General features: G+C 37.9%; 1 protein-coding gene across 1 annotated transcript in view; it reads left to right on the plus strand.

Annotated features, from left to right (window-relative positions):
• The first annotated feature begins 5,298 nt into the window (after positions 1-5,298).
• Positions 5,299-11,778, plus strand: part of MCUR1 (mitochondrial calcium uniporter regulator 1) — a 33,010-nt gene continuing 26,530 nt past the window's right edge. Inside the window, exon 1 of the mRNA XM_006909319.3 lies at positions 5,299-5,389. Within this exon, the coding sequence (XP_006909381.2) occupies positions 5,299-5,389 (91 nt within the window). The remainder of the gene's footprint in view (positions 5,390-11,778) is intronic.

Genomic DNA, 11,778 nt, shown 5'->3' on the forward strand with positions numbered 1-11,778 from the left:
ATGATGTAAATAACACTGTCACTCCCAGAAATATCTATTGAGGGACTCTATGTATTATTTCCTGGGAATCTCTGGAGCTTACAGTCTATGGGGGTGGGAGAGTAGGGAGGAGGGCAACAAAAACTCAAATGGATAAGAAAATTTTACAATATGTCAGATGGTGGTAAATTCTATGAAAAAAAAAAATGTTAGGATCCAGACAACCCCCTCAGCTTGTCCTCTGTGGTGATTTTGCATCTTCTTGAGATATGTCTTTAGAAATTCCTTCAGTGAAGATCTGTTGTTGATAAACATTCAGTATTTATGTACCAAAATTGTCTACATTTCAGCCTTCATCTTGAAGAACAGTTTTGCTGAATATATAATTTTAGGTTGAAAATTACTTTCCTTCAACACTTTATTGTTTCTTTCTCTTCTAGTTTCGGTTTTGCTCTTGGCACCTCTACTACCCATCTAATTTTGTTCTTTGTTACATAATAATTGTTTCCTCTCTACCTACTTTAAGAATTTTACATTGTCTTTGATGTTTTGAAATTTTTATTACCATATGTCTAGTTGTAGATTTCCTTTATCATTCCCAGAAAGTTGTCTTTTCAATAAACCAGCTTTTAATGTTACTGTTCTTTATTGTTTCTTCACTTTGTTATTGTTATCTCCTTATCTACATCCTTTAAGTTTTAATGTTTAATATTATCATTCTGTTTTTAATATTTTTAAATTTTAATTGTGTTTTCTTTTTCAATCTATGAAGTGCTTAGAAATGTGTTTTTAAATTTTCTAAATACATGGGAATTTTAGTTTTCTTGTTGATTTCTAACTTGATTTCACTGTAGTCAGAAAATGTGACCATTGAAATTTGTTAAAATTGTCTTAATGGCCCATTTGTGGTCAATTTTTGTACATGTTCCATGTGTTCTTGTAAAAATTACACATTTTCCAATATTTTGGGCGCAAAGTTTTGTACTGTGTCATATTACAATAGTGTTAGCAATATTTTTGAAATCTTCCATGTCCTTATAGAATAATTATCTTTTGATCTTCAATAATTGAAAGAGTATCAAAATATCTCACTATGAAGACAGATTTGTCTATTTCTTCGAATTTTTTTTCCTTTGTGTATTAAAGACGTATAAAGTACACACAAGTATTCTTATTTCTTTCTGATAAATTTAATGCTTATCTTCATAAAATGACCTTCTTTGTATCCGGTAATGCTTTCTACCTTAAGGTATAGTTTTTCTGGTTGTTACTATAGGTATACCTTGTGTTAGTCCTGGAGTCCAGCCTACGAGTATTGATTACACAATAATCACTGTTCAACAGTGGTCCTCAAACCAACTTTTTAAGGATTCTAGTATTCTCAGCTCAATCAAAACAAATGTGGAGAGGTTTTATCCTTCTCAGTAACTGACAATGACTGCTTTGTGGAACTGTGCCCACTTTCCTCCTCCATGCCCTAGAAGGGGCGGGGGAAGAATTTGAAACACTTAGTGATTAAGTGTTTCAGAACCTCGGTAATTTCAGTCCAGGTGAGTAAACTGTACTTTCATCCGGCCTTGAACATCTGTCATTTGGGGTCACTGTCCAGGTGGAGCCCCTCTCCCCTGTCCAGTGAGCTGCAGGCTGCCCACTCCTGCTCTCACCTGCACCTCACCTGCATTGTACCTCATCTGGACTCACGTTCTTCCTACAGGTGCCAGCCATTTGTGTGAGCCGTGGGTGGCATTTACTCCCTTTTCCAAAGCAAAGGGTTTCGCCTGTCTGAACATGTCTAAGTCAATGAGATATATACAGGTTTTGCAGTAAAGAAAAGATTTATTAGAGAATACCAGTCCCAAAGATAAAGGTGAGCTATCTCTCTCAAAAATCTGGCTTCCCGGGTGTCTCAAGGGGATTACATAGGGAAAAATCATCAGTCATGGAAGCTAAGGAAATTGGGGGTTGTGAGTGTTACTGATTGGACCAGGCTGGGGTAATTAATTATCGTATTTGGTTCTAGAATCAGCCATGGTGCCATCCCCTCTGGTCTCATGGTCGGTGGGGCTGCTCTGCCTGGATGGGCCTGGGGCTGAAACACATATAAATCCAAGACATTATCTTTAGTGTAACCAAAACATATTGTCCTCTTGATCAATAGACTTGAAGCTTCATTCTTAAAAGATTTGGCACTGACCACAACCTTATGTCCTAAGGTTTAATGATTAAGAGAGTAGGTATACAAAGGTGGAAGGATAAAGGCAGAAAAAAGACAATTGAGTCACAATGCCATTTTAGGCAAAACTAGCTTCAACCAAAGAAAATGCTGTTAGCGAAATCTGGGTGCAGTTGCATTCCATGGACTACAGAGGGGCGGGATCCTGTAGGGTGATTTGGGTGTTCTTGCTAGTGCCTGAATCTGGTAGAGATCCTGGTGGACACAAAATGCCAGAATTCCCACAGAAATGGCTGCTTCTCTGAGACAACCAGGAGGTAACAATATTCACCCCGCCCTGCCCTTGATGTGCCTCAGCCTGTCGCCAAGTTCCTCCCCACCCACAGCATGCCTCAATTCTCTTGGGGGCCCCAACTTCTAGAGGGGGTTATCATTAACTCCTTACGTGGGATGGGACAGACAGATGAAAGCTCCCCTCTTCATAGGAAGCGCAGAGAGAAGGAATAATTACCATCTCACTAATTTTGTTCTCCAAAACAAAAGAAAAGCTACCTGCTCTCTTCCACCATGCTTTATCTTTTGCCTTCTCTCTCTCTCTCTCTCTCTCTCTCTCACACACACACACACACACACACACACACACACACACACACACACACACACACACACACACCCACACACACACACACAGAAGAAAAGAAGACAAACTGGTTTTTCCTCCATTTCTTTGTCTCACCAAGAGGCACGGTGTTGGTTTGCTCTGGCTACCACAACATGGTACCACAGACCAGAGGACCTAAACAGCAGAAATTTATGTTCTCACAATTCTGGACGCTGGAAGTACCAGATCAAGGTGTCAATAAGGTTGGTTTCTTCTGAGGCCTCTCTCTTTGGCCTACAGGTGTCTGTCTTCTCCTTGTGTCCACTCAAGCTTCTTCCTCCGTGCACAAGTTCCCCTTAGGTTGCTGCCCCAGCAAACACATCATATCCCTCAGTTGCCTATATTCAAGCCCTACCATTCACAAATATTGGTGAGAAGCTTCATCTGAACAGCTCCAAATGGATGCCAAAAACTTGTTTACAGTGGTCGTCAGTAATACAAAATGTGGGGATTAGGGGAAAAACAAACCTTTCCCTTACAACAGAAATAAATTCCACTCATGCAAAGAGAGTAAGCCACAAGTATAGACAGGAGGTTAAAAAGTGCCTGGATTCACGCCCACCAGTAGCAAAGAAAAAAATGAAAGCAAAAGTCAATGAAGCTTGAGCTGGCTGAGTCCCAAGACCTCAGCCTGAGTAACACTGCCTCATTGGACAATTTTCTTTCACTGCCTTACGTAAGGCTCTCTGGTAAGCATTAATGAGAATAAGAAGTGGGGTTTTCCAGGAAGCATTTCACCAAAGTAAAACTCAGCAACTTTAACTGCCCCAAGAGACATTCCTCCTGAGTACTTCACTACTTTTCACTTCTTCTTAAACTCCTGGATCAAAACAGAAGTATGAGCTTCCTTTTATACCTATCACAGCACCATAACTTAACAGGATTTGTTTTCCCTTTATCCTGAGTGAGTCTATTAAAGCACGATAAATGGCTGTGAAGAGCCCATTTTCTGTGATCCCAATTAACTTCTGCATGGTGATGCATTTTCTAGCTCAATATATCTTGTACTCTGTTTCTTTAACCACTGCCAAGAGCTGCTAGCGTCCTTTACCCAGAGGCTCTCCCAGGCAACTGATCCCAATTAACTGGAATCCTCACATCTTTGATCGGTTAAAAGGAAAGGAATGCCTCACACCCATTAGGATGGCTACTATCAAAAACACAGAAAATAACAAGTGTTGGTAGCAAAATTGGAAACTTTGTACATTGTTGGTGGGAATGTAAAATGGTACGGTCACTATGGAAAACGATGTGGCAGTTTCTCAAAAAATTAAAAATAGAACTGCCAGATGATCTAGCAATTCCACTTTTGGGTACATACCCAAAAGAATTTAAAGGACCTCAAAGAGATATTTGTACATCTATATTCATAACAGCATTATTTGCAATAGCCAGAAGGTAAAAGCAACACAAGTGTCCAGCAACATATGAGTTGATTAGCAAATATTATATATATATATATATGTGTGTGTATATATGTATATATAGTGAAATATTATTAGCCCTAAAAAGAAAGGAAATTCTGACATATGCTAATACATGGATAAACCTCAAAGATATTATGCTGAGTGGAATAAGTCGGTCACAAAAGGACAGATGCCTAGATATCTAGAGTAGTCGAATTTATACAGACAGAAAGTAGAATGGTGGTTCCCAGGGGCTGGAAGGAAGGAGGAATGGGGAGCTATTATTTAATGGTTATAGAGTTTCAATTTTGCAAGATGAAAAAGAGCTCTAAATATGGATGGTGATTGTTGCAAAACAATGTGAATATACTTAATATCACTGAATCATACACTTAAAAATGGTTAAGATGGTAAATTTTATATTATGTGTATTGGTAACACAATTTTTAAAAATCCATAAATAAAGATATCAATTTAAAACTAGAATATTTTTTAAAAGAGGAGGAATGAAAAATGAGAGTTACGAATGGGATAGGGGCCAGGAGAGATGGTAGTATCTGTTAGGCATGTTACTTGGTAATTTTTAAAAGTTGAAAGTCAAATGATTTTTTTTAGCATGCCACAAATTATCACCATCAAAATGGTTGTGTCAAAATATTGATCACCTCTTACATAGTTCTGTAGCAAGAATGATATATCACCCAAATATGGCTCTCCTAGAAGCATTGGAATAAAAGCAACCCTGTAGACACCTTGATCTTGGACTTCTAGCCTCCAGAACTGTAAGGAAATACATTTCTATTGTTTAAGCCACCCAATCTGTGGTACTTTGTTATGGCAGCTCTAGCAAATGAATACATACCCTTCCTCAATGACCTTTAAGAGTTACCCAACTTTTCAGCAGAGGGTTAGTTTGGTGCCCTAAGCAAAGTCTACTTACTAGTCTGTAGCTGTGCACAGTTATGGCCACTAGATTGCCATCAGGCATATGGGGACTATCTGTTGGCACTGCTCCCTTAAGAACTTTAGGACCTGCCTATTCCATCCATGTCTTTCCTGTCACTTAACACCATGTCAAAATGCAAGCCCCTATGGCCACATTACCTCTTCAGGTGGAAGCAGCTTATGGTCCTTCATCTCTGTATTCCCAAGTAGTGGAGAAACCACCAGGTGAGTGGAAAGCAAGAAATTCTTAACTTTCTTCTCTTTTTCTTAACCTAAAACTTCCAAGTTATGGCTTTTAGGTATTTGTTTTCCTTCCTGATTTTAAATTTGTTTTTATTTCTTTCTTGTTTTCCTCGTTTGGGAGCAGAGACTGCTGTTTCTCAAAAATTTTTGTATTAATTTGTATCCTCTTGAATCACCACTGAGTTCATGCATTTTCTAAGAAATGTAGTAAAAATTAAAAAAAATATACATATACATACACATGTACATGTACATATATATACATATATATGTCTCTTGCAGCATCTCTGTTTTTTTAGTACACACATTACCATAAATATTACCTTCTCCAAAACCCACTTACATTTCAATTCTTTTATATCCAACTAGATGAGGTGTGCTTATACTGCTGATCAAAACAGGCTCAATTTTCAGAAGAACTCGTACTATGATGATGGTTTGTTTTTTTTTTTTTAGAAACTGTATGTTTCATGTTAGCTCCTTATTTTTTAATGGGATTAAATTTTAATGATTTTTTTAAAAAAAAAAAATAATATACTAGTTGTTTCCTGTAGTGCAGTATCATTGTGACCCAAAAAAGTTTATACAATTTATATTTTGCTCAGTGGTTCTGCATCAGCCTAGGGATGTGTAAAGAAATTCGCACAATAAGAATGTGTGAGCATGTTTGTATTTGTGAGGGTATATGTAGGTACTACTAGTGTAGGTTCAGTACTAGGACAGGTATTTTTTTAAAGATATTTCTAAGTTTTAAGAAAAGCTATAAATAGAGGCAAATAATGTTTGTGTTGAAAGATACTTAGATACTATCTTATCCTATTTTATAGGTGGGGAAGCTCAGGCCCAGAGAGATTAAGCAATGTGCTCAAGGCATCTCATAACAGTAATGGTAAAATTGGGAACAAAATCCACTAATTCTGAATCCAAGTCCAGTGATCCTTCATTTATACCACATAATAAAATATTTCAAATAAAATAAAGGAGCCCATTACTTAAATGACATGATGGCAATAATAGTATTTATTGGATACTTGCTTTGTGCTCTAAATGCTTTACCTACTCAATTTCATTTAGTTTGCAGAGCCTTGAGATAAATACTGTTATCTTTCCAGTGTTGCAGATGGGAAGACTGAAACACCGAAGCATAGGGTAACCTATCCAGAGTCACAAGACTAGTAAGTGATAGAGCCAGGTCTCAAATTCAGGCAGTCTGGCTGTAGAACTCAAGAGTTTTTACCCTTATGCTCAAGTGAAAAGTTATTACATAATTCCTCAGTTTTATAAAGGCATATTCTTTTTATGTATAATCAAAGTCATTGTCCTTGAGAGTACAAAAAAGAGTTTTAAAGTATCTTTTCTATTTTCACAGGAAATTATGGCACTTCTGTTGCTTCCTTGGAAAAGGCCAGCACTGAACTGCCACAACAGATGGTGCCTTTTCTCACTGCCAGTGCTGTGGCAGTGATTCTGGCCAGTCATACTCTCCATCTGGAAAACGGGCTGGTCCTCTTTCTTCCTTCTTCCCATAGAGTCCAAAATTCCTGACGTTCATTTGAAGAAATGCTTCATTTAACAGAGATGTAATGTATGATGCCTACAGAGGATATCTCACAGAGATCTCCTTTGATGAGCACCTGCCAAAAATGGCATCAAGATAAAGCAGTCAGATTTGAAAGGAAATGTGTTTTCCAGGCTCAATAATATCAAATAATTATAGTTATGTGACTACTTTATGTCCACATGGATTATAGTCTCTTTAAAGTTCTTTATATTATACATTTGAAATAGAAAAGACAAATATCTCTGGACTATATTATAAACCTGTTGATTAAGGAAAGAAAAGCACAAGCAAAGTAAAATCTATTCTTTTTCTAACCATATTACAAGGCCACTAAAAGTAGGTAATTACGTTACTGATAGTAGAAATGGTAATAATAATCATAAATAAGTTTTTGAATATATATAAAAAGAAAAAGGTCATCTACATCCAAAAGAAATGACCGTTTCCCAACTCAATACAGAATAAAGAAGATTCTATACTAAAGAAGATTCCTTAGTTTAAGAAACACAATACTGTAGCACTTAAAGGCACAAAATGAGGCTTCGTTATAGTTTTCGATGCGAATTTCCTGGTGAATGAAATTCCTCACCTTCTTACACAACAATATCGTAATAAAAATTAAGTGAAAATTTATCACATGATTTGCTTTAAAAAAACTGATGGGTGGGCAACACAGTTACTTTAAAGTATTTGTGTATTATTTATCATAACATTGAGTGATAAATGTGAACCATGTCATTGTTAATTACAGCTGTAATCTAACCCTATTAAATCCCAGGAACTCACATAATCCAGTTTCAGGAATTATATATTCAAAAGAAAAAGTTCAACAAACAAAAGTAATTGAAAACAATTTCAGGTGTTATTTTTAGTTTAAAGAACAATAAAGTGATTCCATTTCTTCTCCTTTCTAATCCTTTCAAATTCCAAAACTGCATTCATGCCTCTCATCTTCTCACTCTTAGTTCTCCCATGAATATCTACCAAACACCTTTCCTTTCTTCCTTCTTTTTCCTCCTTCTTTCTTTGCCTAGAAGTTCCTGCCTCCTGGTCAAACCCTACTTCCGAACAAGTTCTTTGGTAAATAATATTCTTCTTTCATTAGAATTTTCAGTTGAATAAAATTCTTCACTTCCTTACACAACAACATAATAATAAAAAATTAACACTTCTGAAATTAAAAAAAAAAAACTATTTAGTGAGCAATACAACTATAGTACTTAAAAGTGTATTTTCTTTATAACATTGAGTAATAAATGTGGGAAAAAAGTGAAAAATATGTGTAAGAAAAGTGTTCCTAATGATAGAATAATAGTAAAATAGAAAAATAAAAACTTTTTTTTTTTAACCAAAAGCTAAATATAATCAACTACTGAATTTGCTCAGTGGTATTTTGCTTGTACAGCTAGGCACTTATAATAAAAGAAATACCTTTACCCTAAAATGTCCAAAGAAAAAACAACTTTTTAAAATTGTTATTCTGTAACTCTCTAACACCTAACCTTCCTTTTCTCACTAAAACAATTGTAATTATGTGGGATTTGATCCTCCTCTATTTCCCATCTTACAACCATGTAAAAAACAGAGGTAATGGGGATATCAACTTACTACTTTTGGGGACTATTAGACATGAGTGGTCATTCAGTCTGATATTTTTGGAGATATATTACTTCTCCACAATAAATCTGGATTTTAAAATGACGAACAGTGGTTGTGATCACCCAATGAAGTAAATTTTTGTACACTGGAACCCATCCAGGGGTTTCTTTCTCCCAAAATGAACCTTTCACACCTTATCATTTCTCTTTTCAAACTTCTAAAACCTCCCTCCCAGATCCTCACTCTCTGAAATAAATGACCTTGCTTCCCATTTCACTGAGAAATAGAAGAATCAGAGAACTTCCTCCTACTCCCATCAGAAGTACCAATTTACCTGAGTCACAAGTCTGCACTCTGGTTCTCTCCCATTGTTGTAAATGAACTTCAGAGGTTAACCATTCCTTCTGCATGCCAGGGGGATCCTCTCCCCTCCCCAAGAATATTGATCCAGCATTTGTCCCATCTCACTCCTGCAGCTGCCATTTGTTCCACTCTAGAGGATCTTTCTAATCAACAGCCAAACACACTGTAATTACTCACATTAAAAACAATTGTTTTTAAGCTTCTCTTGATCCCACATACCCCTCCAGCTTCCATCTCATTTCTCTTTATAGTAGAATTCTTTGAAAGTATTCTGCAGATTCCGGTCATGATGGTGGAGTAGGTAAATGCTGAGTTTGCCCCCTGTCATGACGACATCAAAATTACTACTGAAGTACAGAACAACCATCATTGAAATTCACCTGATCTAGATGAACAGAAGTCCTATAACTGAGGACATACAGAAGGGGCTACCTCAAGACCAGTAGGAGGGGTAGAGATGCAGAACAGGTTGGTCCCACATCCACGTGTGGCAATTGAAAATTGGGAGAGATATCTTGACTGCAGAGCGAGGGGTCCCAGCCCCTCACTGAGCTTCCCAACCCAGGGTTCCAGTGCAGGGAAAAGAAGTCCCCACAATCTGAATGTGAAAATCAGTGGAGATTGTGGCTGAGTGGGGCAGAGGGCTGTGGGGGTCCCAAGAATTCCTCTTGGAGGAACCATCCATGTGTGAACTTATTCACTGATATATTCACTCACTCTGGGCTCCAGTGCTGGGGCAGCAGCTCAAAGGGTGCCAGGGACATACAAGGAAGAACTGAATGGTTTCAGGGCAAGAAATGTAGGATTAGCTTTCTCCCAGACAGAAATGCTGACAGAGGCCATTGTTCCTTTGTTGGGCCCTCCCCCAACCCAGTTTGCAGACACAGGTGATATCTGAGTCTCCATAAATCTGGCTAACACCGGTTGCCCTGCCCTGGTGATTCCCTGCCCCACCCAACTTGTGGGCCCACCCAAGCCGTTTCCAGTGGCATTTCCATTCAAATGGCCTGTCCTGGCTCACATTGCAGACTTCCCTAAAAATCTCTCAAAGGTTCACAAAACCCACATAAGCAGCATCTGGCCTCAGTGTGCCCGTATCTCTTGCTGAACAGCCTCAAGCCTGACACTAGCAACAGTCTGTTCCAGTTTGAGGCTTGGTCTCTCAAGACAACTCCAAGCCCAGTGTGAGTGGTGGCCATCTGCAGATTGCTTGGTGGCTCATGCCAAGTGGCCCCAGGCAGGGCACAGGCTGTGTCTGAACTTGGCTTGTGGTGAGGCCCCTCCCAGCAGGCCCCGAGCTTTGGCATGCCCAGTGGCCAGCTTTGGACTGAGCTGTCCACATCTAAAGACACACCCAAAGGGCAGACTGGGTAGTCCCCGCACAATGGCTCCTCCACTATAGTCATGAGTCAGTCCTCACCCATGGGTCAATCCCTCCCACTGACATACAAAGAGCAACCAAGGCTCAGCTACAACAGGAGGCACACACAACCCATACAAGGGACACACCTTGAGCACATGACTCAGGTAACCAAGGAAGACTGCTCCTCTGAGCCATTCTACTAAGACCAGGAGACATAGCAACCCTAACTAATACATAGAAACAAACATAGAGATGCAGCCATAATGGGAAGACAAAGAAACATGTTTCAAATGATAGAAAAGAACAAAACTGCAGCAAAAGAACTAAACAAAATGGAGACAAGCGATCAACCAGATGCAGAGTTTAAAACATGAGTTATAAGGCTGCTCAATAAACTTAGGAGAAGAGTGGATGAACTCAGTGAGAATTTTAACAAAGAGATAGGAAACATAAAAATAGAGAGAGAAAACATAAAAAAAAGTCAGTCAGAAATGAAGAATACAATAACTGAAATAAAGAATATCTTAGGAGGAATCAACAGATTAGATGAAGCAGAGAATCAAATCAGTGATTTATAAGATAAGGTAGCAGAAAACACTCAAACAGAATAGCAACAAGAAAAAAAAATTTGTTTTAAATGAGGATAGTTTAAGGGTTCTCTGGGATAACATCAAGCATACCAACAGAAAACATCCCTAACCTAGTGAGGGAAAACAGATATACAAGCCCAGGAAATATGGAGAGTCCCAAACAAGATGAAGCCAAAGAGGCCCATACCAAGACACATTTATAATTAAAATGTCAAAGGTTAAAAACAAAGAGAGTATCTTAAAAGCAGCAAGAGAAAAGCAATTACTTACCTACAAGGGAGCACCCATAAGACTGTCAACTGATTTCTCATCAAAAACTTTGCAGGCCAGAAGGGATTAGCAGGAAATATTCAAAGTAATGAAAAGCAAGGACCTACAACGAAGATTACTCTATCCAGCAAAGCTATCATTCAATATCAAAGGACACATAAAGAGTTTCCCAGACAAGAAAAAGTTAAAGGAATTCATTAACACCAAACCAGTATCACAAGAAGTGTTAGATAGACTTCTTTAAGAAGGAAAAAAAAAAAAGATCAAAAATATGAATAATAAAATGGCAATACTACATATCTATCAACAATTACTTTAGATGTAAATGGATTAAATGCTCCAATCAAAAGATAAGGTGGCTGAATGGATACGAAAACTAGACCCTTACATATGCTACCTCTAAAAGACACACCTCAGATCAAAAGACACACAGACTGAAAGTAAAGAAATGGAAAAAGATATTTCATGAAAATGGCAACAAACAAACAAAAAACTGGGGTAGCAATGCTAATACCAGACAAAATAGACTTTAAAACAAAGGCTATAATGAGAGACAAAGGACCCATAATCCCACTTATGGATATTCATCCGAAGAAACCCAAAACACTACTTTGAAGGGACACGT

Source organism: Pteropus alecto, unplaced genomic scaffold (genome assembly GCF_000325575.1).
Source record: "Pteropus alecto unplaced genomic scaffold, ASM32557v1 scaffold121, whole genome shotgun sequence".
NCBI classification, from domain to species: Eukaryota; Metazoa; Chordata; class Mammalia; order Chiroptera; family Pteropodidae; genus Pteropus; species Pteropus alecto.